The sequence below is a fragment of the Mauremys reevesii genome, linkage group 2, assembly GCF_016161935.1.
Source record: "Mauremys reevesii isolate NIE-2019 linkage group 2, ASM1616193v1, whole genome shotgun sequence".
Classification (NCBI taxonomy): domain Eukaryota; kingdom Metazoa; phylum Chordata; order Testudines; family Geoemydidae; genus Mauremys; species Mauremys reevesii.
The window spans coordinates 177,135,009-177,159,880 of record NC_052624.1 but is presented as its reverse complement, the minus strand read 5'-3'; the positions used below and the strand labels follow the sequence as shown (position 1 = coordinate 177,159,880).

Genomic DNA, 24,872 nt, shown 5'->3' with positions numbered 1-24,872 from the left:
ACACGGCTACCCCTCTGATACTAGGTACACTAGAAGCCCATCCTTCTGCCTGCTTCTATATCCTGCTGCCCCATCTAGTGCCACCAGCACTCTGCTGCCCCCTGGTAAGGGCATGCCAGCCAATTGGTGCTATTTTTCGATTGCACTGGGAAAGAAAGCAGAGTGGTGGCCAATGACATGTGAGCTCTAAAGAGGGCGTTGCAGGAAAGCTGTAGGTGACAGCAAAACTCCTCCTTTTCTCGCAGTGAGCAGGAGTGCTCTGTGGTGAACATGGCAGATGCAGATTAAGGTTCAGGCTGCCGCCGCCGCTGCCTCTTCCTCCTCACTATACAACTTGTTGGCTGCCCTGCAATTTCCCGTGGCGCTGGCTGGAGAGGTAGCTGGCCGGGGAAGAGCAGCCGGGTGCGTGGGGTGGGGAAGAGAGGCGCCCTGGGCTGTGTGATGATCCGGGTATGGAGGGCAAGCAGGGGGGAGCATCTGGGGCCGCTGCTTTGCTGCTGAGCCGCTCCGGGAGCCGCGGGGCGCAGCAGGGGCCAGCTGCCAGGCGACGTGCCAGCCACTGCTGCTGGGCTCGGGGGCGGCGGGTCCCCCTTCCCGGGGCGGCGGCGGCGCTGGGCTGGGTCTGATCGCTCCTTGCAGTGCCGCTCGCTGCCGCGGCGCTTATCAGCTCCGGCAGGGGCGGAGGGCGCCCACGGCGGGAAGGGGGGCGCCGAGCCGGCCAGGGGCAGAGAGCAGCAGCCATGCTGCCCGGGGTGGGGGTGTTCGGCACCAGCCTCACCGCCCGGGTCATCATCCCGCTGCTGAAGGACGAGGGCTTCTCGGTCAAAGCGATTTGGGGCCGGACCCAGGAGGAGGCGGAGGAGCTGGCCAAGGAGATGAGCGTCCCCTTCTACACCAGCCGGATAGACGAGGTCTTGCTGCACCAGGACGTGGACCTGGTCTGCATCAACCTGCCGCCGCCGCTCACCAGGCAGATCGCGGTCAAAACCCTGGGTGAGTGAGTCCCACCCGGACGCCCTTTCCTCCCTGCGCACCCTGGGAAGCGTCTCCTTCCCCCTCCGACTAGGGCTGCTCGGGAAGCATCTCCGGGGGTCGGGGAGCATGTGCGGGATCCCCATGGCTGGGGATGGGAGGAGCATCTGTGGCCACCCATTGCGCTTGTGGAGGTCTCCCCTCGGAGCTTTTCCCTGTGCGTAAATAAATCAGTCAATTCAAGGAGAGGGGTGTGTGTGTGTGAGAGAGAGAGAGAGAGAGAGCTGGATTGTGTTAGTGTCCTGTAGGAAGCCCTGCTGGGGAGGTGGAGTTATTGAAGCACTATTTTTGGTATTTTAGGATTACTGAAACAGAGATGATTTAGTGCTAAAATGTGGGATTATTAAAGCTGTCACTGTCTTTGAGATTTGGATGCATGGGTTTTGAGATGTCATCAGTCGTTTGTATCAGACACCTCGCTAAGGCAACATACTGGAAGTTTTTAGGAAGCAATGTTTCCCATCTCTCGTTTTTCAGAGTGTTGAAAGAGTTCACTTTTAAATGCTTGATGTTGAAACTAGTTACTAGGCAACATTAGGGGTAGGGGCCTACCAAATTCATGGTCCATTTGGGTCAATTTCATGGCCATTGGATTTGAAAAATTGTATATTTCATGATTTCAGCTTTTTAAATCTGAAATTTTACAGTAGGGATACTGACCGAAAAAGGAGTTGTGGGCGGGTCACAAGGTTATTTGTGTGTGTGTGTATGGGGGGGTGCGGTACTGCTACCCTTACTTCTGCGCTGCTGCTGGCAGCGATGCTGCCTTCAGAGCTGAGCACCCAGCCAACAGCCACTGCTCTCCAGCCCCCCAGCTCTGAAGGCAGCACAGAAGTAAGGGTGGCAATCTTGTGACCCGCCCACCTTGTGACCTCCTGCAACTCCCTTTTGGGTCAGGACCTCCAGTTTGAGAAATGCTGGTCTCCCCTGTGATTCTGAAATCTGTATAGCATAGGGTAAAAGCACACAAAAGACCAAATTTCAGGGGGGAAGATCAGATTTCATGGCCTGTGACGTGTTTTTCATGGCAATTAATTTGGTAGGGTCCTAATTATGGGGTAAAATTCTGGCCCAGTTGACTTCAGTAGGAGTTTTGCCATTGACTTCAATAGACCAGGATTTCATCCATGGGGGCCTCATCCTCATCCCCACAAGGCCTGGATGCTCAGCACCTGTCAAGATCAGGCCCTAATAGTGTCTCAAAGGTTAGGTTCAAAATGGGGAAAAACATCTGTTTCATGATAAGAGGGAGAAAATAATCAGGAGTTTTCATATGTGCATAGGGCGGCACCAGAGAAACCGTTCACCATTTACTCTTTGTGTTAAATGACAGCTTAGCACCTTGCACATTTGGAAGGTTGTGTCTTATACAATAATCCTAAAAAATAACCTGAGCAGGGCACAAAGATCAACAGATGCAAAGCAGCAAAGAATCCTGTGGCACCTTATAGACTAAGGCCATGGCTACACTTGCAAATTTGCAGCGCTGCAGCAGGGTGTGAAAACACACCCTCTCCAGCGCTTCAAATTGTGGCGCTGCAAAGCGCCAGTGTGGTCAAAGCCCCCAGCGCTGGGAGCGTGGCTCCCAGCGCTGTATGTTATTCCCCACAGGGAGGTGGAGTACAGACAGTGCTGGGAGAGCTCTCTCCCAGCGCTGGCGCTTTGACTACACTTAGTGCTTCAAAGCGCTGCCGCAGCAGCGCTTTGAAGTGCAAGTGTAGCCATAGCCTAACGGACGTTTTGACTCTTTGCTGCTTTTACAGATCCAGACTAAGACGGCTACCCCTCTGATACTTGACACAGATGCAAAGCAGCGAAGCAAGCAGGAAACTGACACTAAAGGAAATATTTTTACACAGGAGCCTTAATCAACATCATATACAAAGAAAGGACTGAAAAATAGGCAAACACTTATAAAAATAATCTTTGGATTTAATTATACTTTAACACACATAAAAACTGTGGCCTAAATTCTGCTTTTATTTATTCTAGTGTAAACTGGATTTACCCCATTGACTTTGTGTAGGGTAACCAGATAGCAAGTGTGAAAAATTGGGACAGGGATGGGGGGTAATAGATGCCTATATAAAACAAAGCCCCAAATATTGGGATTTTCCCTATAAAATCAGGACAGCTGATCACCCTAACTTCATAGCCTCCTATGTAAAGTATTTGTTTTTCTATCAAGGTTGACTTTAGTGGAGTTACTCTCAGATTTACACCAGTGTCACTGAAATCAGACTTTGGCTCTCTAAATGTAAATGAGAGAATGTAAATTAGGGAAAATGTGTTGAGTCATCTTTGTAACTGACAAAGGTATGTTGAGGTAAACAAATCAAATAGTGGCTATTTAGTTTCTTTCTGCAGTTCTGTGGGCTGATTGCCATGACTATGTATTGCATCATAGTATTACAGTATTACATTGCTACTAGAAAGCATAGCAATACTAAGTTACATTAGTGATGTTAGTATCAATGGGCATTTTCAGTCTTTAAAGGAAGAATGCCTACATAGGAGATCTGAGCATGATATAAGGTACCGGTGTAACACCGACAAACTCTGGTGGTTGGGGTCAAACCTGGAACCTCTGAAGCTACATGCATGAACCTCTGCTGCATGAGTTAAAGCTGTAGCAGACCCATTAAATGCTATGTGGTCTCGGTGCCACTAGAGGAGACAGAACACCACACCCAAGAAGTGTGTGGGTTACAATGGCATGCAATATAAGATGTAAATATTAAAAACATTATTTACAGAAATATATTTTTTATCTGTTAGCACTTCCTGCCCTCGCTCTTCGAGAGCGGTTTGATTTTAAACTCAGGCATTAGTTCTGCAAAAATGAAAATCCTTGTGGATTCAAATACTGTAAAATGGCTTAGAGAGTGATGACTTTCTCTGAGTCATTGGAATCTCAATTTTTGGAAGGTGGAGTGTACTATTTCTGAAATAAGAAGGTCCATAAATGTTCCCTGAGCTGGTGAAATGGGCTCAAACTTCCACCTCTGCTCAGGGTGCCAGTGTAGCCTGGTGGAAATTGTCAGCCACTGACACAAAGAAAGTAAATGGGTTTTTATCTCTTCTTTATTTTTCCCTTTGTTTGTTTCCATCTTCATGCTTCACCTTTGGCTGCAAGAAACATTTGTATTGTAAGGTAGTCACTGATAGGATTTAGTGATACCTCAGAGTTTAACTTGGTGAATTAGTCTGTAACAAGGACTGAAAATAAACAGTGCTGTCCTGGATTATGGCAGTAAAGCCGGAGGGACATAGGAGTTTCTCCAGTATTATTCTATACAGAAATCCATTCTGGTTTATCCTGTTGCTGCTGGAGCTCTGTAATGTGCCTGTAGGGGAGTACACCTTTCTTCTACCCATAGTGTATTTCTGTGTAGCAATAGTTTGTCATGAAACATGGACCTTTCACCTGCAATAATGGGTTGTTTTGTTTTCAGTATGAAAACTTGGGGAACTGGATGGCAGAAAGCACTGGTTACACAGTATTTCACTATCACCTCTAGGGCCTTTTTACACTGGGAATTTACAGCACTTTCCCCACTGCTGGTCTCTTTCTGATACAGGTCCTTGAAGATAGCTCTGGTGTAGATTGATGTGGGTGTCCTTACAGCTGTGCTGCTTAACCCTGGTTTATACAACACAAAGATAAACATTCTTGTGCCCTATCTTTACCATGCTTCCACCATTTTGACCTGCAGGTGGAACTGCTCCTTGAGGTAGTGTGGCCCAGGCCTGAGATGGTTCAGAGCTAGCCTGCTTTAGGAACAGACAACAAGTTGTTTCAAATCCAGGGCTGTTCCTTTGTGAAATGAGTTGGTGGTCTGAGTCCAGTTTCTGTGTGGGAAAAAAAAAATCAAACTCCATGGGTCTTGGTTCCTATATGTAAAATGGGGATAGTAAAACCATTTTTGTCTGCCTTGTCTGTTTAAATCATAGGATCTTGTGGGCAGGGACTGTCCCTTGCTCTTTGCTTGTACACATCTTGCACAATGGAAACCTAGTGTTAGCTGGGGCCTCTGGACATTAGGATAATACAAATACCAAATAAAGAAATAATCTCACAATTGACTTCCCTTTTGAAGAAAGATAGATCAAAGCTTGAATGACCATGGAGGCCCGTTCTAGTATTTAATATGAACTCTGTTGTTTCTCACTGGTCTTGGCAAGCGTGGGGTACTTGTGTGTAGCCCTGAGGATTAATCTGTTGGTCTGTATAAAATGTCTTTTTGATAAAAGTGTGTAGGCTGCATAGATTAATAGAATTTGCAATAGCTATAAATGCAAGATACCTAGAAGCTTCTAAACCAGACATCCTGGCCTATTTCCTCTGTGATGCTGAAAGCAACCTTTAAGACCCTTACTCAGAAAAGTGATACTAGGAAACAAACCTCATAAATTGTCTAGGGACTTTCTGAATATCTGCTAACCTTTCACCTAGTTAGGTGCAAAAGTAGGGTATTTCTGCCCACAAAATATAACAAGTCTACCACAAAATACGTAGATAGTTGTCATTAGTACGTACACAAAGGTCAGCCTATGAAAACAGGTACCCTCACCTTTCCATGGGGGAAAGACAAATTTGGGCATAAAGGGAAGGATTTTTACCTATAAAAGGTGTGATAATCCACCACTAGGGCAGGCGATACATCTCTCTGTTTCCTGGTCGTCTCAACCTGCTTCGAAGCCTCCTTCTCCAAAGCTGTCAATGCTAGTCGTAGTATTAATTCTTTGTGAGTATGAAATAATTCTTAATTTCTACTTCACCTCTAAGCATCTATGCTAAGAAGGGTTTAATTTACAACCAGTTTCTTTATAACTATACTTCCTCTAGCAGAGGTGTGAAATTCACTTTAGTACTCTTTGCTGCAGAGTGCATTTAGAACTGTATAATATATCATATCTCTTAAAGAATTGTGATACTTTGTAATCTCATACTGCTTTTAACATTTTACATTTACTTCTTGTTTCATTGATTTTAAATAAAAGGTCTTGTTTGACTAAACTTTGTCTCAGTGTAATTCCTGTTATACCCCAATCTCCTTGGTATTAAATTCTGTGAAGCCTGATTCAAGACGAACTTTTATCTTCTGATCACACATATTGGCGAGCCATACCCATATTATTAATATCTATTAATTATTACTAACATTCTTAATTAATTAGAAAATTAAGTATTAAATAAAACTAAATTAAGTGGATAAATTCCACTGTCCCTACTAACCCTCCCCAAATCAGGCAACAGACTGGCGAGCCGCCAGGAGGAGATTTAAGGAGTGTGTGACAGGAATTTCTGGACCCTTTAGAGACTTTTTCTTTGAACCGTAAGTAAATAGTTAATTTCAGTAAAATTCTAAAATCTTATTCTTAAACCAGAGACAACTTCCTGTGGTTATTGCTGCTGGCAGCACGCCCAGTATTTCCGTTTTGTATTGTGGTTAAGCAATCTTAAGGTCTTTACTTTCACTTTTGCCTAAAGGTTTTTAACTGTATTGATAACTGATAATATTAAAGTAATATTGTTTTAAAGTGATAAGCGCGCACAGAAAGGGGTTTTTATATGTTGAAGAAGTTAATGAATGGTACCAAATAAAATAATTCGCAGTAGCACCTGGATCCGGTGACCCACACTAGTGGTGGCGGGGAGTTAATAAAGCAAGGTATTCATAGCCGCCAGAAAGGCCGCAATCAGTCAGAACTTGAATAGTTCAAAGATACCTTATCTTAGTCCCATTAACTCTTCCGGACTGCACCTCTGATCCGTCTGCCTCAGTATTCCCCGATATTTGGCAGGTCCCGACAGAGGGGAAAGACCTCTCGATCTGCTATAAGCCATCGAGAGAAGAGAGAAGAGAGTATCCCCACTTCCTCTATTTACTTGGGACTTTTATGATACAGTGTTTAAACCGGTGTACAAGGGGTATTATCCTGTTGTTTCTGTGAAGGGACGCCTTCTATATCAGAGTAAATCAACAGAAGATTGATTCTAGTGAATATACTAGACAATACTAGATTCTAGTGAATATACTAGAAGAAGAAAGAGATGAATTCTCTATTTCATATTAAGAGTATGAAAAATGAAGATATAACAGGAGTGGAGTGTGTTGGAATTTCTAGTAGTTTAGCTTTGGAAAACTTTGCTAGGAAATATATTCAGGAACATGGTGGAGGTTTGGAGCAGCTGAGAAATAGTAGAATGATTTCTGAGCAGAGAAACCCATGGGGTTTTGTGAGTAATGTATTTGAGGATGAAACAGAGCAGAAAAAGAAAAGAGCTAAGGTGGTGAAGGGAATAGCTGTTGAATGCTTGCTTGTAGCTTGTAGTTCATTGGGAAAGAAATTGGATAAAAAGATGGAGTTACTCAGGGAAGTTCAGCAGATGCTGGTAGCCTATAGAGTGGACCGTGGTCGGCTGTTGGAAAAGATTAAAGAACTAGAAAAGGGAGAAAATAGAGCAGAGGAAGTTGAAGAATTGATTCCCATTCCTATTGGTATGGTGGACCCGACAGAGGTAGAAAATCTTATTGGACCAGTGACTAGAAGTAAAACAAGAGAATTAGCAAACACAGTACCTTCAGAAGCGAATTTGCAAGTTGAATCTGTAGAGTCAGAAGAGGAAATTGGCAGTGCAGAGAAAACTGACAGTCTGCCGATAAGAGACGGAAGTTCTGAAGTGACAGTTCAGGAGGCGGAGACAAGTGTCACAGTCAGTGAAGCAGTTAGTGACACAAACAGAGAAGCAGAGAAAGAGGAAAAGATCTCTACTTCTGTAGAGACAGCTTCTGTGAGTGTACCTTTAGAATCGGTCATTGTTCAAGGGTTGGAAGAGGCTGTATCACAGGTAACACAGGTAGCTAATGCATGTGATGTAGTGATCTCTAAGTTACAAAGAGAGCTACAACAACAAGCAGGGAATAGAATTCCTGCTCCTCCACCCAATGTTACATTAGCACCATATAGAGTAGAAAATCCAGTTCCTTTGGGTGGACATTTATTGGCATTCGGGCAATCAACATTGCCTAGACCCCAGGAATTTCGTGGGTTCTCTACACCCCCGTGGTATATGCTGGTATCACCTAGTGTATCAGTAGAACGCCCTACCACGCCAGACTTTAGTGGACTAAGGGATGTCCTGCGTCAGTGTGGAGACACTTTGAATGTAACCCATAGACATTTCATGGAAAATTATCCTAGATACCCAGGATTATCTCCAGTGGAAAGTTTTGATGGTTCAGATGAGGAAAATGTGAATCCAGGTAGAAGGAGGCAAGGAATAGAAATTGTAGATTTAAGCTCAGATGAAAGCTCAGATGAAAGCTCAGATTCAAATCCAGAAGAAGGAACTGCAGGTTCCAATTCTGATTGTCCTGTAGCAGTTGTCACAGATATTAAAACCTTAGACCTGGTAGCTAAGCAAGTAGGAATGATGGAGGATTCTTCAGTTGCTATGCATGCACAACGTGTGCAGGAGACAGCAAAAGTGTTTGGCTTACCAAGGGAAGATTGGGTTAAAATCTTACAACTCACAGTGAATCGAGCATTGTGGAGTACTTTGCCACTTAAGTTTAGGGTAGGAGAGAAAAGTTTTCAAGAGACAGTAGCCCTATTGGAACATAACCAGCACCCAGGGCAAGCTGGAGTAGCAATTCTGTCTAACTTAAAGCAGAAACCTAATGAAACTCCACATCAGTTTCATTTGCGGTTAAGTGCAGCTTGGCGGAGTCATATCAAGGAGGAAACAGATGAACTGCCATACATCAGTTTGCTAGTTAATAATTCTCTTCCTCAGTTAAGAGAAATGGTTAATATGCATATCACTGATGATATTTCTTTAAAAAGAACATTAGCCTTACTGGCTAAAGCACATGCACAGGAGGCTCTAAATTAGGTCGGCGTGGAGCCCGGTTGCAGTACTTCAGGAACCACAAACTAATCCTACGGTGAGGATTGAGGACCTCAACCTCAGCCAGGATTAGGACGAGGAGTTCCTAAATTCCTAAGTATCAACGTTGGCAAAATGACCCTAACCCACGTAATAACCCTGGACCTTCGGTGGCCAGGCCCCTCGACAGGGTTATGCGTTTGGATCCTATGCAGGAGCCCGGGATCGTGTTCCTTTCTTTTCAGATGCTGCTCAGAACAGTTCACGTCTGCAGAGACCTAAATCACCGCCTTTGCACAAAACTGAGGACTCAGTTGTGAAAATGTTTAAAACAGTGCAACAGACGCTTGAGGCTCAACGACGGGCTATCCGAGAACTTCATGCCCGTGTGAATGAGCTGATGATGATGGAAGGCCAAGGCTCAACAACCTTGAACCGTCCAGTGGCCTCCGTCGATCCATCCCCTTTTCCCCAGTGGACAGCCACTCCTCCAGAATTGGCTGCCTCTGAGGAGATAGAGGAGGAACCCCTAGATTATCTGACAGCATATGCTGCATGACTACAAACAACCCCGAGTGTAGTCATAACCCCGTTAGGCAGAGATACAAGTGGAAGACCCACAATATCTGCAGTGATAGAGGGACTAGACAGGAATCTCATTATAGATACTGGAGCAGCAATCAGTGTTCTCCATGTCGAGGATCCTAGATCCTCTCCTCTATCATCAGGATGTACCAAGACACTTGCAACCTTTGCAAGTAATCAGGTTACTACCACACTTTCTACACCCCTTGAAGTACAGATAGGTCACCTAAGAAAGAATCATACTTTTGCATTAATGAAGTTAGCAGACCCAAAGAATTCCTTATTGGGAACTGATTTCTTATACAAACAGGGATGTGTTCTTGATTTGTGTAACCAATTATTGTGTCTTTCAGTAGAACAGGAAAAGGATGACTCTCCAGTAGTCATACCTGAGTGTGGCATGGTATCTCCAGTGGAGGACTCTGAACCTGAAGGGTATGATTTGGACAAAATAGTGGCTAAACATGCAGACCAACCTGAGTTACAGGCATTACTGTACAAACATGCAGATGCCTTTGCTAAACACAAACATGACTGTGGATGCATGGCTGTCACTATTGTTGTAGAAGGAGGAGAAATTTCAGCCCAAAAACAGTATCCTTACCCAGAACAAGCAAATCCATACATAGAAAAGACTATTAAGTTTTTACTGTCCAATAGGGTAAAAGATGGGCAAGTTTCAAATGCTCGCCTTGCTCATTGGGCATTATTACTGCAAGGAAAAGATATTGCAGTCAAACCTATTAGGACACCATCCTTGTTACCAACAGCTCTATTGTATCAGGGAGAGCCACACAAGTGTCCCAACTTTGATCAATTGGATCTAAGGGGGGAGGAAAAACAAAAGCTCTTTCAACCTTTAATCCAGGAGACAGATCCCGTTAATAGGTATAAATTCTTTGTTGATGGTTCTAGTTATTACCATCAAGGCAAACCCTATACTGGGTTCGGAATCTATGCAGTTCCCCTGAGAAAGGAGAGCCTTGGGAAAAGGCATATTCATGCACTCCACATTCGGCTCAATATGCAGAATTAGCTGCAGTGGCTTGTGTGTTGGAGTACTGTGTGCAGTTCTCCATCACCACCACATACCAAGATATCTGTCTGTTTTCAGACTCTGCATGGGTATGCAATTCTCTCACAGAGTTCCTACCATATTGGGAAACAAATGGTTTTACATCTTCTGATGGCACACCTATTAGGTATGCATCACTGATGAGATACATCCATTGGTTAACAGTAATAGTTACTGTTTCAGAGCGCCAATCAAAATAAAAAGTAAAAGCTCACTGGAAATTAGACCTTATGCTATGGAAAATGAGAAAGCTGATAAATTGGCCCGTGAAGGAGCCCGATCAGGAGAATTTTGGGAAAGTAAGGATCAGGAGTATTCTGTTATTACCCTAATCCTAAATGTCCTATAGCTGCAACTAAATTGGTACAACCCAATATACCAGATCTAAAAGACATGCAAAAATTGGATAAGGACATAATAAAAGTAATTTTAGAGCTTTCCAAAATAGACAAAGAGGATCACTAACAATAGACCCTTTGTACAAACGACATGAACAGCAGTTACAAGTCGTAGATGGAGTTCTCATGTATACAGGAGGTCCTTTCCCTGTGTGGGTAGTTCCAGCTCACCTACGAAGGGAAATGATGTACATGGTCCATGACACTCCTACAGGAGGACATCAGGGAGTGGACAAAACTGTCCAACGTCTTGCATCTGTAGGGTGGTGGCCACTTCTTAGGATGGATGTGCAACAATATTGTGAAAATTGTCTGGCATGTGCCCAAGCTAATCCTACTCCATCCAAAAGAAATGCGCCACTAAGATCCCAGGTGTATGAAGGTCCATGGATGGCTTTGCAGATTGACTTTGTAGGTCCTTTGCCAAGGACCCAAAGAGGTAACCAATATTTGTTGGTGATTATCGATCCTTTCTCAAAGTGGATAGAGGCATTTCCTCTTAAAGCCAATACTGCAAAAGCCACTGCCAAGGTTTTGGTAGAACAAGTCTTCTCTCGCTGGGGGATCCCTGCAAAGGTAGAATCAGACCAGGGATCACATTTTACAGGACAGTTCTTTAGGGATTGTCTTAAATTGATGGGAGTCCCGCAGAGACTACACATCCCATACAGACCACAGTCATCTGGGATGGTGGAACGAACCAATCGGACTATAAAAGTGATGTTGAGGAAACTGGTTGATGCCAATGGACGTAACTGGGACACCCTCATGCCTTTAATTTTAATGACATTGAGGGCGACACCGGCTGCATCTACTGATAAAACACCTTTTGAAGTGATGACAGGCCGAACAATGAGATTACCAGAACATTTAATTTGGCAAGCTAGTGGCACTCAATTAGAGGGAATAAAAATGGATACCTACCTGCAAAATCTGCAAAAACATTTAAATCACATTCACTTGCAGGTAGCTGCTAAATTGGGAAAATCCAGACATAAGGCAAAGGCTTACTTTGACAAAAACCAGAGAGAGAATACTTGGGAAGTAGGAGATCAAGTAATGTTATTGTCATATAAGTCACCAGAACATGGGTTGTGTAATCGATGGATTGGACCTTTCCAAATCATTGATAAACTCAGTTCAGCAGTATATAAGATCAGAGTAACAGGAGGAAAGCATAATAGAGACAAGATTTATCATGCTAACCAGTTAAAGCTGTATCGATCGTCCAGGTCGCAGGAGCAACTTCTTCCTCAGGACTTAAGTGATCAGACGAAATCGCAACAACTGGAGCCCAGCAGTTTGCAACCATGAAATTGACATTGACATTTTTGACTTATTACACCCTTATTGTTGCTCTAAGGGTAGGACTATGCCAAAATATTAAGTCTGGAACTGAACTATTGCAACCCCAAGAAACCAGACGACCGGATCGTACTCAGTTGTCTGAGCCCAAGCAACAGAACATACCAACAAAGAAGGAACGGACTATTATACTTAATCCAGAACTGATCAACAACCCGATTCAACAGGTTAAGGGGATTCGGGGGGAGGATGTTACTTTTGAATATCAATTAGTAGAAGTAACTACCCTCTAGTGGTTGGAAAAAGATGTGGTAATTGCTTTTAAAGTTAATTGCTTTAAACAATGATCAGAAAAGAGATCAGCATTTGGGGAAAGAAATTATATGTTCTGCATATGGGGAATATGTTGTAAGCACAATTACTGATGCATTGCGATCCTTAAAATTGGGAGAAGTCCCTGACTTAATTAAGGATGAACAACTAATGAGTTGGTATTGTCCTAAATGTTTTCAAAAGCTGGAAAAGGAAAGATCCACTTGTTTGGATACATGCCAGCATTTGTCAGTGGGTGCTATGAGAGAGATAGGATCTGTGACACCTCACCCCAACCGAGACAGTTGTTCTCTTACAAAAGATTGTATGATGGCACGGTCTTTGTATGTCTCATTCACGGTCTCGTGTTTGACCCAGACAGAGATGTGTACAGGCAATTGGCTGCTATCCATTCTATAGGTCACCTCGAAGATGACATCTACAGGGAACGCGTTAATGCACCTCCCCTGGTAGTCTATCACACTCCAACTCAGACTTGGAAGGTACCACAGATGGCCTGTGGACCCCAGTATATCTGTAGGTGTAATGTGTTTGAAACAGACACTGTTTTGTGTGGACTACAGGGAGAGAAAGCACAGAATTCATCATCGTCATGCCTGGTGAGGCTGACCACATGGAAGACTCCGATGGAGAGGGTGACCTATGCTGGAAGGAACCAATTTTGCGTGGTTACCAACCAAAAGAGGTACCAGTATGGTCCCTTGGAGTGTCCTGTCACAGAGCCAAATTTCTGTTTTACCCCAGAGCAACCCACGGTAATAGGAAATCAAGTTATTTCCCCTATTCCTATTTTTGAGAACATTACCATTATTCAGTCTAACCCTGATTACCAGAATTTAACTATTCAAAGTACACCTACTTTTCTGGCTTATATTCCACCATTAGGGTTGCAACTGAAATCCTTAATGACTCGTAAAGAGACTCACCTCATTCAAATTACTAACAATATGGATGAAGCCCAACAAGTTATTACCCAATTAATGAATGAAGGGAATGAGTCTGTAACAACTTCCAGAGAAAATTTTGGATTAGAAGTATGGATAATTATCCAAGGAATTGGGATTGTGATTAATTTCCTTATGTTAGGTTATATGCTGTATAAACGCAACAAACCCAAGCCAAAAACTAGGCAGAGACCTAGACAGACACCCAGACAATCCCCTAAACAAATGCACAGACGAGCACCATCTGGGGATAAAGATGAATATATATACATGGTGCCCATTCCTGATACATACCAAAATTTGCCCAGGTATGAAACTAAAAAGGGCCCCACAGATATTAAGTCCTAGGTGACGGGGTTTCTTTATGTAAACCACCCCGTCAAAGGGGGGCGTGTAGCCCTGAGGATTAATCTGTTGGTCTGTATAAAATGTCTTTTTGATAAAAGTGTGTAGGCTGCATAGATTAATAGAATTTGCAATAGCTATAAATGCAAGATACCTAGAAGCTTCTAAACCAGACATCCTGGCCTATTTCCTCTGTGATGCTGAAAGCAACCTTTAAGACCCTTACTCAGAAAAGTGATACTAGGAAACAAACCTACGCAAATTGTCTAGGGACTTTCTGAATATCTGCTAACCTTTCACCTAGTTAGGTGCAAAAGTAGGGTATTTCTGCCCACAAAATATAACAAGTCTACCACAAAATACGTAGATAGTTGTCATTAGTACGTACACAAAGGTCAGCCTATGAAAACAGGTACCCTCACCTTTCCATGGGGGAAAGACAAATTTGGGCATAAAGGGAAGGATTTTTACCTATAAAAGGTGTGATAATCCACCACTAGGGCAGGCGATACATCTCTCTGTTTCCTGGTCGTCTCAACCTGCTTCGAAGCCTCCTTCTCCTACGAAAGCTGTCAATGCTAGTCGTAGTATTAATTCTTTGTGAGTATGAAATAATTCTTAATTTCTACTTCACCTCTAAGCATCTATGCTAAGAAGGGTTTAATTTACAACCAGTTTCTTTATAACTATACTTCCTCTAGCAGAGGTGTGAAATTCACTTTAGTACTCTTTGCTGCAGAGTGCATTTAGAACTGTATAATATATCATATCTCTTAAAGAATTGTGATACTTTGTAATCTCATACTGCTTTTAACATTTTACATTTACTTCTTGTTTCATTGATTTTAAATAAAAGGTCTTGTTTGACTAAACTTTGTCTCAGTGTAATTCCTGTTATACCCCAATCTCCTTGGTATTAAATTCTGTGAAGCCTGATTCAAGACGAACTTTTATCTTCTGATCACACATATTGGCGAGCCATACCCATATTATTAATATCTATTAATTATTACTAACATTCTTAATTAATTAGAAAATTAAGTATTAAATAAAACTAAATTAAGTGGATAAATTCCACTGTCCCTACTAACCCTCCCCAAATCAGGCAACATGTGCCAACATGTTTTCATGTTCTTTTCCCATGAGCTGGAAGCAATTTGCTCTTCTACTACTTACCTACAACTGCAATATGAACGCACCCTGGGTATAACACTGGTGCTAATGCAGGGTTAGGAGAGGTGGGGCAGAGCAAGTCTAGACAGAAAGACAATGTGCTTTCAAAACTCGTTAGCATTCAGCACTAGAAGAGTTACCGGTACTAGCAACATGATTTTATCCCTCTGGAAAGAGTTCTAACTTTCCACCCAGTTAAAAATTGTCAATACATGAATTCTGACAATGTATTAAATATGATATTCCTCAGTCCTTGCCTGAAACTGTTGTGTAGTATTACTGTGTACTGCTAAACAGCTGCTGCATGACAGCCACTGATGTACCTGAGGTGGCTCCTGGGAAATCCTTGTTAAAATGTCACCTGTACATTTAAAGGAGAGTTGGGGTCATTTCTCTGTCTCTGCTGGAATTCCCCCACTGTGTGGGTGCTGCTAAACCATTCCTGCCAGAGATGACTTATTCCCAGGGTTCATGTAAATATTTTAAGGAGAAAATATTTTGCCTTTGGAATGTATCTAGTGTTAGATATTTTTGAAATATATCACTGGGGGTTGTCCCCAGCTCCTCTGATAAGGTCGTTGCCTCCTCTCTCATTTCACATTATGCAGATTAAACACTCTGCTGTGCTCTAAATATTTACAGTATATTTTTCAGGAATATAGTCTAAACATTATTAAACATTTATATTGCAGTAGCACCTAGAGGCCAGCCAGGTCAGGACCTCAGTCTGGTACCAAAATATTGGCAGCACGTCTACCCCAGAAGTAGAGGTAACTTCAGTGGTAGTGAAGTGATTCATGAATCTAATCTATAATTAATTTGCACCTTCCTTGATACCCATTTAACCCTGTTAAGCAATTGCATAGTTGTAACTGTGGTAGAACTTGATCCATTGTCTGTAAAAAAGTTTGGAGTCCTTTGGGATGAGAGGCTCTATTAAGGCAAACAGCATAATTATTTATTAATAGCAATGTAGTATCTGTCCTGCTATAGTCAGTATAAATGTGGCCCAGCAGCAAGGACACTGAGTAGAATATCTTGTGCTTGGTAAACAGATGACTTTGCAGAATATTAAACTTGAGTTATGTCAATCATATGACAAATGAAAAAGTTAGACAAAAAGCAATCCACCTTTAAACAGCACAGCCAGGGGTAGTTGTGAGCGGTACCCATTTTGCACAAGCTACCTACTAGGAAATCAAAGCAAACAATACATTGGCCATCAGCTTACATACTCAATACCAGTTGAACAAACAATGTGTATTACAGGAAAAGGTAACCAACTCTTTTAGTGATACGTGGTCCAATCATGCAGTCCTTCCAACTCATCATTATTCAAGCAAACCTCCTGCTGGAATACAGCAGGATTGTACCTGTGGTCTTGTCAAGATGCTGATTTACTCAGGGAAAATACTACTGTATATGATCCACATACAATGTAAATCAGTAGCTACAGTCATGAGTTCATAACAACAATGGTAGCCCTGGCTTGTGCTTGAACACCAACAACAATAACCCACTCTCCTCTGTGTCCTCTCCTTTCTGTCCCTCAAATCATGGATACTTCTCTGGATTTCCCACATTGTCCTGTTTTCTCTGTATTTGTCTTTGACATTGTCTACATTACAAAATTTTAGGGGGGAAAACTCCCATTGGTGCTGCTCCAGTTCAGTTGCTCTAGGAGGAACAGCACTGGTGGGAATTCTAGAGTAGACAAGGCTTTGGCATCCTCCACCGTCTGACTCACTTGTTGGTAAAAACATTGGAAGTTGGAGACTTCTCTACATTAGAGAATTACACCAGTTTTAATGGAAGCAGTTGTATTAAACCAATTTAAGTACAGTTAGCTGAATCCACTCTAGCCACGCTGAATTGGTTTGAGTTGATGTAGTTTTGTCCAAACTAGTACTGCTCCAAACCATTTAATTTGCAGTGTCCTCTGGGTACCGATCCCGCAATTCTGGGCTTAGCTCCCAGAATTCCAAGGGCTTCCGAAGGCTACCAGGGCAGTAGCAGGAAAAATAGTTGCACTGTTTCAGCTAGCTCCCACCCACACTGGCACTAAACCAGTTTAGATGGAAGTAATTTTGACTGAAGCAGTTCTTAGAACTGCAGAGTGTAGTCTGTTCCAACAAAGTCAAAGTCCTGTTTTGTACCAGTATAACTATTTTGGTTATGGATACGATTTTTTTTTTTACTCAAATAGTTATACTGGTAGAACCCCTTATGTGAACTTAGTTATACCGATATAAAGGTGCCATATACCCATATGGCATATTCCCTTTTCATATGGAAATAACTGTATCCATGCTAGCACTAGGGTTGTACTGCCTAACTACACCAGTGCAGCGAAAGTGGTATAACTTGTGTGTAGACAAGGCTTTATAGAATGCTTAGAAACTGGTTGGTGTACTTGCGTGTATGTGAACTTCATTGTGAAGTCATTTACATCAGTGCTAAGTCCGTGTAAAACCATACCAAGTCAGAATAGTAGCATTTTGCACCACTGTAAATGAAGGCACAAAGTGTTAATAAATTGTATAGTCGATTGCTTCACCATACTTTGGTTCGTTATAAAATATACCCAAGAGACCAAATAAGCAGTGTCAGTCAGGTTTATTAGCATGGCACAGGAAAAAGGTTCTATATGATACCAGTCTCCAAAGAGCGATCCTGTGCAAAGAAGTTACATTCACCTTACACATAAGGTGTGCTCCCAAAGTTACACATTTCAGCTGGGATTATTTATATGATGATGTTACAAGCTACACCCCTTTACAGGTCACTAAAATCCAACCCATGAGTTTTGTCCCAGTTCCGTAACTTCTTGTTCTGTTCCTTCCTTATCTTTGTTTTCGATACTAGCGTTCCAGTTACTGGTACTTCCCTAGTTTGTACTAAGACATAGTATGAATGTATCTTGATTTTGACAAGTTTCCTATCTACTTATGTCAAATGCTTACTTCAGCAAATCCAAGGCGTTATAGGTTACTTAGCATAAGAGAAGAGGATTACGGTATAGGCCAGTTTAGGCTATATCACTGTTACAATATTTGTGCTTTATGTTATTGGTGCTTAATCCATACTAATATATGTATAGTGCTGATAATATATATATATTATTAATATGATATATATTTATATGCTAGCCAGCATAGATTAGTCAACAAATGTAACAGAAGATCAGGCCCGAAGTGTTTTACAAGCATACTAGGATGTCAGATGAATTCTTAGAACAATACATTTCTCTCATGTAGATAACATATAGCATCGTCCCCTCCTTCCCATCATCACAACCTTTGGGGTAGCTGAGCAAAGTTACTACCACCTGTGCTTGTAGTGAAGGCCTTCTCCGTACACTAGCACTTTTTGCATCATTGGTCTAGTATTAGTCCAGCTCCACTGGTGTTAGCAACAGTGGCAGTACTAATGTAGACAGGGACAGACATTTTTCCCCATCATCATTACCATTGGCAGAGGGCTTGGCTACACTTACAAATTTGCAGCGCTGCAGCAGGGTGTGAAAACACACCCTCTCCAGCGCTGCAAATTGCGGCGCTGCGAAGCGCCATTGTGGTCAAAGCCCCAGCGCTGGGAGCGCGGCTCCCAGCGCTGTCCGTTACTCCCCACAGGGAGGTGGAGTACGGACAGCGCTGGGAGAGCTTTCTCCCAGCGCTGGCGCTTTGACTACACTTAGCGCTTCAAAGTGCTGCCACGGCAGCAGCGCTTTGAAGTGTAAGTGTAGCCAAAGCCAGAGATTCATTGGTTGTAGATCAGTGGCGTGAAAAGTCTTAATGCAGATGCATCTGGGAGCCTTGACTACACAAGGGAATCCTTTCAACACATTCCCACTGTCACAGTTCAGGGCAACTGCACCTGTATTTCCCCCTCACAGTCCACGAAAGGCACCAATTCTAGGCTCCCAGCTCCCCTGCCATCACTTCTCTTGGGTGGAGACCTGTGTCTCTCTCCTCACTCCTGACTAAGGGCATGGCTACACTTGCAGATGTAGAGCGCTTTGAGTTAAACCAGCCTTTGTAGAGCGCAGTAGGGAAAGTGCTGTAGTCTGTCCACACTGGCAGCTGCCAATGCACTGGCGTGGCCACATTAGCAGCTCTTGCAACGGCCACAGAGAGCAGTGCATTGTGGTAGCTATCCCAGCAAGCAAGTGGCTGCAACGTGCTTTTCAAATGGGGGTGGGGTGGAGTGTGACAGGGAATGTGTTGTATGTATGTGAGGGGAGAAAGAGTGAGGTTTTGAGGGGCTGAGCATGTCAGCATGCTGTCTTGTAAGTTCAGACAGCAGCAGACCGCCCCCCCCCCACCTCTCTCTCTCACACAGCATTCCACACTAATGGTTGCCTTGTCTCGGAGCAGATAAGCAGCCGGCTGTCAAATGGAGCTTTCAGATGGCATATCCAAAACAATGACTAGAGTGGCCACTTGATTTAAGGGGATTATGGGACATTTCCGGAGGCCGATCAGAGTGCAGTAATGGAACACCCTGTTCACACTGGCGCTGCGGCGCTCCAGCGGGGGCACAGCAAACGTTATTCCTCTCGCTGAGGTGGAGTACCAGGAGCGCTCTAGCCGTGGAGTCAGAGCACTCTACATGCCTTGCCAGTGTGGACAGGGAGTAAGCTGGTGTGCCCAGGGCTCCTTTAATACACTGTAACTCACAAGGGTAGTCAAGCCCTAAGCAGGCCAGTGTCTGCGCTTTGCTTTCTCTTTAGTGTCTATGAACAGTGTAATTGCCCACAGTTATAAATGACCGTACAGGCCTTTCTAAGCAAGCACATTTATCCTTAAAGTGAAAGCATTAGACAGAAAACATATAACAATAAAAGAACCAACACACGTGCTAATAAGCTTACCAGAAATCACCTCCCCAACTCCAGCAGGGGCTCTGTTAGAAGTCAGTACTTCAAATCACACCAAGGAGTTTTTCCTGTGGTTACAAGTTCATAACAGCCTCAGTTCAGAACAAGCACACTCATGCATAGGTTAGTCTTTCCTTTATACCTGGGCCTTTGATCTTCAGATTCTAGGAACAGATAATCAAAAGACAGTGGTCCCTTCCTTAAGCTGTAATGGCTAAAGCCTGGGTTTTCCTGTAACCAGGGAAGGGTGGAATTTGCACTCACCTCCCCCTAGAGGAGGTGACACATTGTTCAATAGAGTCCTTTTATCATCCAGGCCCACAATAATACATAACCTTTGCATTGAATACAATGGACTCCAAAGATACTTAAACTTAATTCAACAAGATTTTTCCAGGATATTCCCACATCTGTCACACCCACCATTGCTAACACTGAATTAGCAGCATTGGGAGCCATAGGGCTAGTCTACACTGGCAGCGCTTTAACGTGGCTTGTGTGGTCGCGGCAGAGCGCTCTCCCAGTGCTCTAAAAAGCCCACCTCCACGAGAAGCATAGCTCCCAGTGCTTGGGCATTGTCTACATTGTTGCTTTACAGCGCTGAAACTTGCTGCGCTCAGGGGAGTGTTTTTTCACATCCCTGAGCGAGAAAGTTGCAGTGCTGTAAATTGCCAGTGTAGACAAGCCATAGTTTAGCTGGCTCTCTGACTTCTTCTGAATGGGTTTATTTGACATGGTGCTGAAAATGGATACTAGAGCCGGATAGCACCATTGAGAGCCCCAGTGTAGATGGGCCGGCTAATACAGATTCAACTGAACTGATGCTAACTCTGGTATCTTACAAAACATTTCTACCTTAGTGTGGACAAGGCTTTAGGAATCACAGGAAACAGTGATTAGCTAAGTTGGGGCAAACCATGACTTGCCCTTATCTACTCGTAGGGCCACTGATGGTGATCTGCACCAGTTCCTGAATCAGGTAATATTGTGCATAGACAAGGCCTTCCACTGTAAGCTCTTTAGGCAGGGATCTCCTTTATCTGCACGTCTTCTACAAGATTGAGCACATGGTCAGCGCTAAGCAAAATAAATAGCAACAGTACAGTATAATGCACCTTTATTTTGTAAATCCTTTTTCATACAAGCTGTATCTCAAAGTGTTTTATTAGTTAGTACTATTAAAATTATAACAGAGGTTGTTCTCAGTTCTGTTATTCAACAAATCCCCAGCTCTGTTTACACACAAACTACATTGGCATAGTTAAAGCGGCACGATCCCAATCATGTGGGCACAGTTATACTTGTCTAAAAGTTCTTACAATAACTTATTCTTATATGGGAAGGGGAATAAGTCCTATTGGTAAAAAGGCACCTTATTCTGGTATAACTGGAGTTGTACTGATTTAACTGTTTTGATTAAAAATACAAATCACCTCCTCCCCCAATAACATAGTTATACTGGTATAAAAACTATGTATAGATAGACCAGGCCTTAGTTTACCCAGATATTTATCTTGCTTGCCTTCTGCCTTCATTCTGAATTTGTGGCTAGTCCTCACACCCATTGTAATGCTAAATTCACTGACTCTACTTCAGAAGTTTACCTCAAAGGATTTTTTCTTCATGTTTTGGCGCTGGTGGCCGAGTGGTACAGATAAAGGACAATACATTGTATTTATGTAAGAGCTCTGTAGATAAAGTACTAGTGCCGTGCCTCTGATTTTAGGTTTTCGAAGAATTCTAAGCAGCAGCGTAATTAAGGAGGAATGTATAGATAAATTAAACCAATGACAATCCTTTTGAAAAGTAAACTTTCAAGATTTACAAGCTCCCTGCTATTGTCACTTCTAGCTTTCTTCCTTTTGAAAGCACTTTGACTCTTTAGAGCAGGGGTCGGCAACCTTTCAGAAGTGGTGTGCCGAGTCTTCATTTATTCACTCTAATTTAAGGTTTCGCATGCCAGTAATACATTTTAATGTTTTTAGAAGTCTCTTTCTGTAAGTCTATAATATATAACTAAGCTATTGTTGTATGTAAAGTAAATAAGGTTTCAAAATGTTTAAGAAGCTTCATTTAAAATTAATTAAAATGCAGAGCCCCCCGGACTGTTGGCCAGGACCCGGGCAGTGTGAATGCCACTGAAAATCAGCTCGCGTGCCGCCTTCGGCACCCGTGCCATAGGTTGCCTACCCCTGCTTTAGAGTATGAGATGTTGCTTTGACTTGGTGGACATCCACTGATGTAGCTGGCCCAGTGCAGCCCAGATAAACCTCTATGACCTGTAATTTGCATGGGTGCTGTTTACTACTGCTTGGAACTCAGGTAAATTGCACTGGTGCAAATGCAGTTTATTATCCCATATGTCTTAGGGATTTCCCCCCTGCAATTAGTGGGACCTGAGTACCACTGCCTAAAAATCAGGACAAATCCTTGGTGTAGATAAGGCTGGTATTTTCCATTAAATGCTTTAGATTCCAGCTCATTTGTATAGCCAAGACCATTCAGTGTCATCAGTTTGCCACTATATTAACCAGGATTTGAAGACAAGTGATCTGGGTTTCTTCAAGCTGAGGGTGAAATCACCACAGCAGAAGCATGTTTCCTACTTTATTATTCATGTTTCAGTAGCTCCTAGGAGTCAGCAATCAAAGATCATAGTCCCACTGTAGTAGATACTGTGCACACTTAAAGTCTACAACGTTTTACTGATTTAACCAAATTGGTGCAACTCCCTTGTGTTGACACTCTTAAAGTGGTTTAAGGCCTGGTCTGCACAGATTTGTGCCCATATAATTACATTGGTTAGGGGTGTGGTTGTTTTTTTTTTAGCATAATAGTTATAATGGTACAACCTTTGGCGTGGGTGCAGTTATCTTGGTATAATGCCTTATACTGGTATAGGTTATTCCCCTTCCCATATGGGAATATGCTATACCAGTATAAACATGTTTATGAAGTGGGGAAAATGGGGTTGTATTGCTTAAGTATACTAGTATAGTTACAGAGCAGTGCAAATTGTATGTGTAGACAACGCCTAACAGTGCATTGTATTGATTTAGATAAATCAGGAAGTTGATATTAAGTGGACTCAGCTGTATATTGATTGAGATTTTTAATGTATTAAATTAGAAAATGAAACTCAGCTCCGGGGTGGTTAATTTGGCATTTCACTAGCCCTGACCTTGCTTAGCTAAGCTAAATAAAATCATCTTAAAAAACACAGTTCTGTTACTTTACTATGATTTATAGAGCCATTTAAATAAGTGAGGTTACTCTGTTTCTTCATCTTTTACTCCAGATCAGATCTTCCTTCTAACTGAAGCATCATCCAGGTACAGCTGACTTGTTCTTTCCACCTGCATCTACACAGTCTATTAACTAGTTGTAGTGAGTCTTCAACCCATATCCCCCCATTACCATAGCATCTGAGTACCCCACAGTCTTTAATGCATGTGTCCTCACAACACCCTGTGTGGTAGGAAATTGCTATTATCCCCTTTTCACAGATAGGAAACCGAGGCAGAGAGATTAATTGATTTGTTCAAGGCAGAGCAGGGGATTAAACAACTCCCAAGTGCTAGGCTAGCGCCCTACCCACTGGATTTCTAAGTTCAAAGTTTAAAACAAGATTGATGACCAAATTAATTCCTGATGTAATTCCATTGGCTGCAGTGACTCCCTTTTTTGTGCAAATTGTATTTGAATAAGAAGATAAAAAAAATCTGTTTACATTATGCAAATAATGCACTGACTTTACATTGTCTAAACCTTGTCTTTCCCCAATCCCTCCCCGCCATTGTCAGATGTCAAACTACCCCCCACACCTAGTGTCTAATGAACATTTTGGAGAAAGGATGTCCTTGTTATACATTCAACAACCTGTATGTTGCCACCTGTCCCTGTAGCCTCTCTGGTGAGTGGACCCAACCACAAAATCCCATGTACTTCTAAGCCATCTGGGTAGTAACCGGTCACTGTTCCTATCTCTGGGTCTCTCAGGCACATTCCCATGTCTGACCCTATTCTTGGGCAGTAGGGTTGCTAACTTTCCACTTGCACAAAACACCCTTGCCCTGCCCCACCTCCAAGGCCCTGCCCCCCCCTCCCCCGCACTCCTTCCATCCCACCTCCCTCTGTCGCTCGCTCTCCCCACCCTCACTCACTCGCTCATTTTCACTGGGCAGGCTCAGGGGGTTGGGATGCAAAAGGGAGTGAGAGCTCTGGCTGGGGGTGCAGGCTCTGGGTTGGGTCCGGGCCAGAAATGAGGAGTTCAGGGTGCGGGAGGTGGCTCTGGGCTGGAGCAGCGGGTTGGGGTGCGGGCGGGTGTGAGGGATCTGGGAGCACCTAGGACTAGACGCTGGGAAAGCAGACACTGAAAAGAAAAAGAAAAAAAAGCCAAGAAACTGACAACCTGCACCTGCTAATTATGAGCTTGGAAATAAGGGGCCTTATTTCTGCTTGGCCCCCATTGGTGCTTTTTATAGCTGTACTTCTAGGTGATTGAATTTGCCTCTGGTTTATCATGTGTGCCAGATTTTGGACACAGTTCTACAACTGGATCCACCTTGGTGGAAGGAACCACATTGAACTCATGCTCACCCCCACGGATTCAGTTGGAAAATTGGGGCTTAAGATTATAAACTCCTTGGAGAAGGGACTGTGACTTCCTTTATGTTTGTACAGCACCGAGCACACACAGATGACACTCTGCAAATAATAGTGAGAAGGGTTATTACTGAACATATGTAGCACATAGGTATGAGCAGGGTGCTAACCAGAGAAAAATCAAAACATGCTCCCGGCACTGAGGATTTTACAAGCCAGGTGAATTAATGTGACTAATGAATGCTGCTAATAAGAGGAAACCATTATTTGACACTGGGAGTAAAATTCTCTTCTCATCTGT

At 43.0% G+C, this 24,872-nt stretch overlaps 1 protein-coding gene across 1 annotated transcript in view; it reads left to right on the top strand.

Moving 5' to 3' along the window:
• The first annotated feature begins 600 nt into the window (after nucleotides 1–600).
• Nucleotides 601–24,872, top strand: part of GFOD1 (glucose-fructose oxidoreductase domain containing 1) — a 112,062-nt gene continuing 87,790 nt past the window's right edge. The window contains exon 1 of the mRNA XM_039527303.1: nucleotides 601–993. Within this exon, the coding sequence (XP_039383237.1) occupies nucleotides 741–993 (253 nt within the window). The 5' untranslated portion in view covers nucleotides 601–740. The remainder of the gene's footprint in view (nucleotides 994–24,872) is intronic.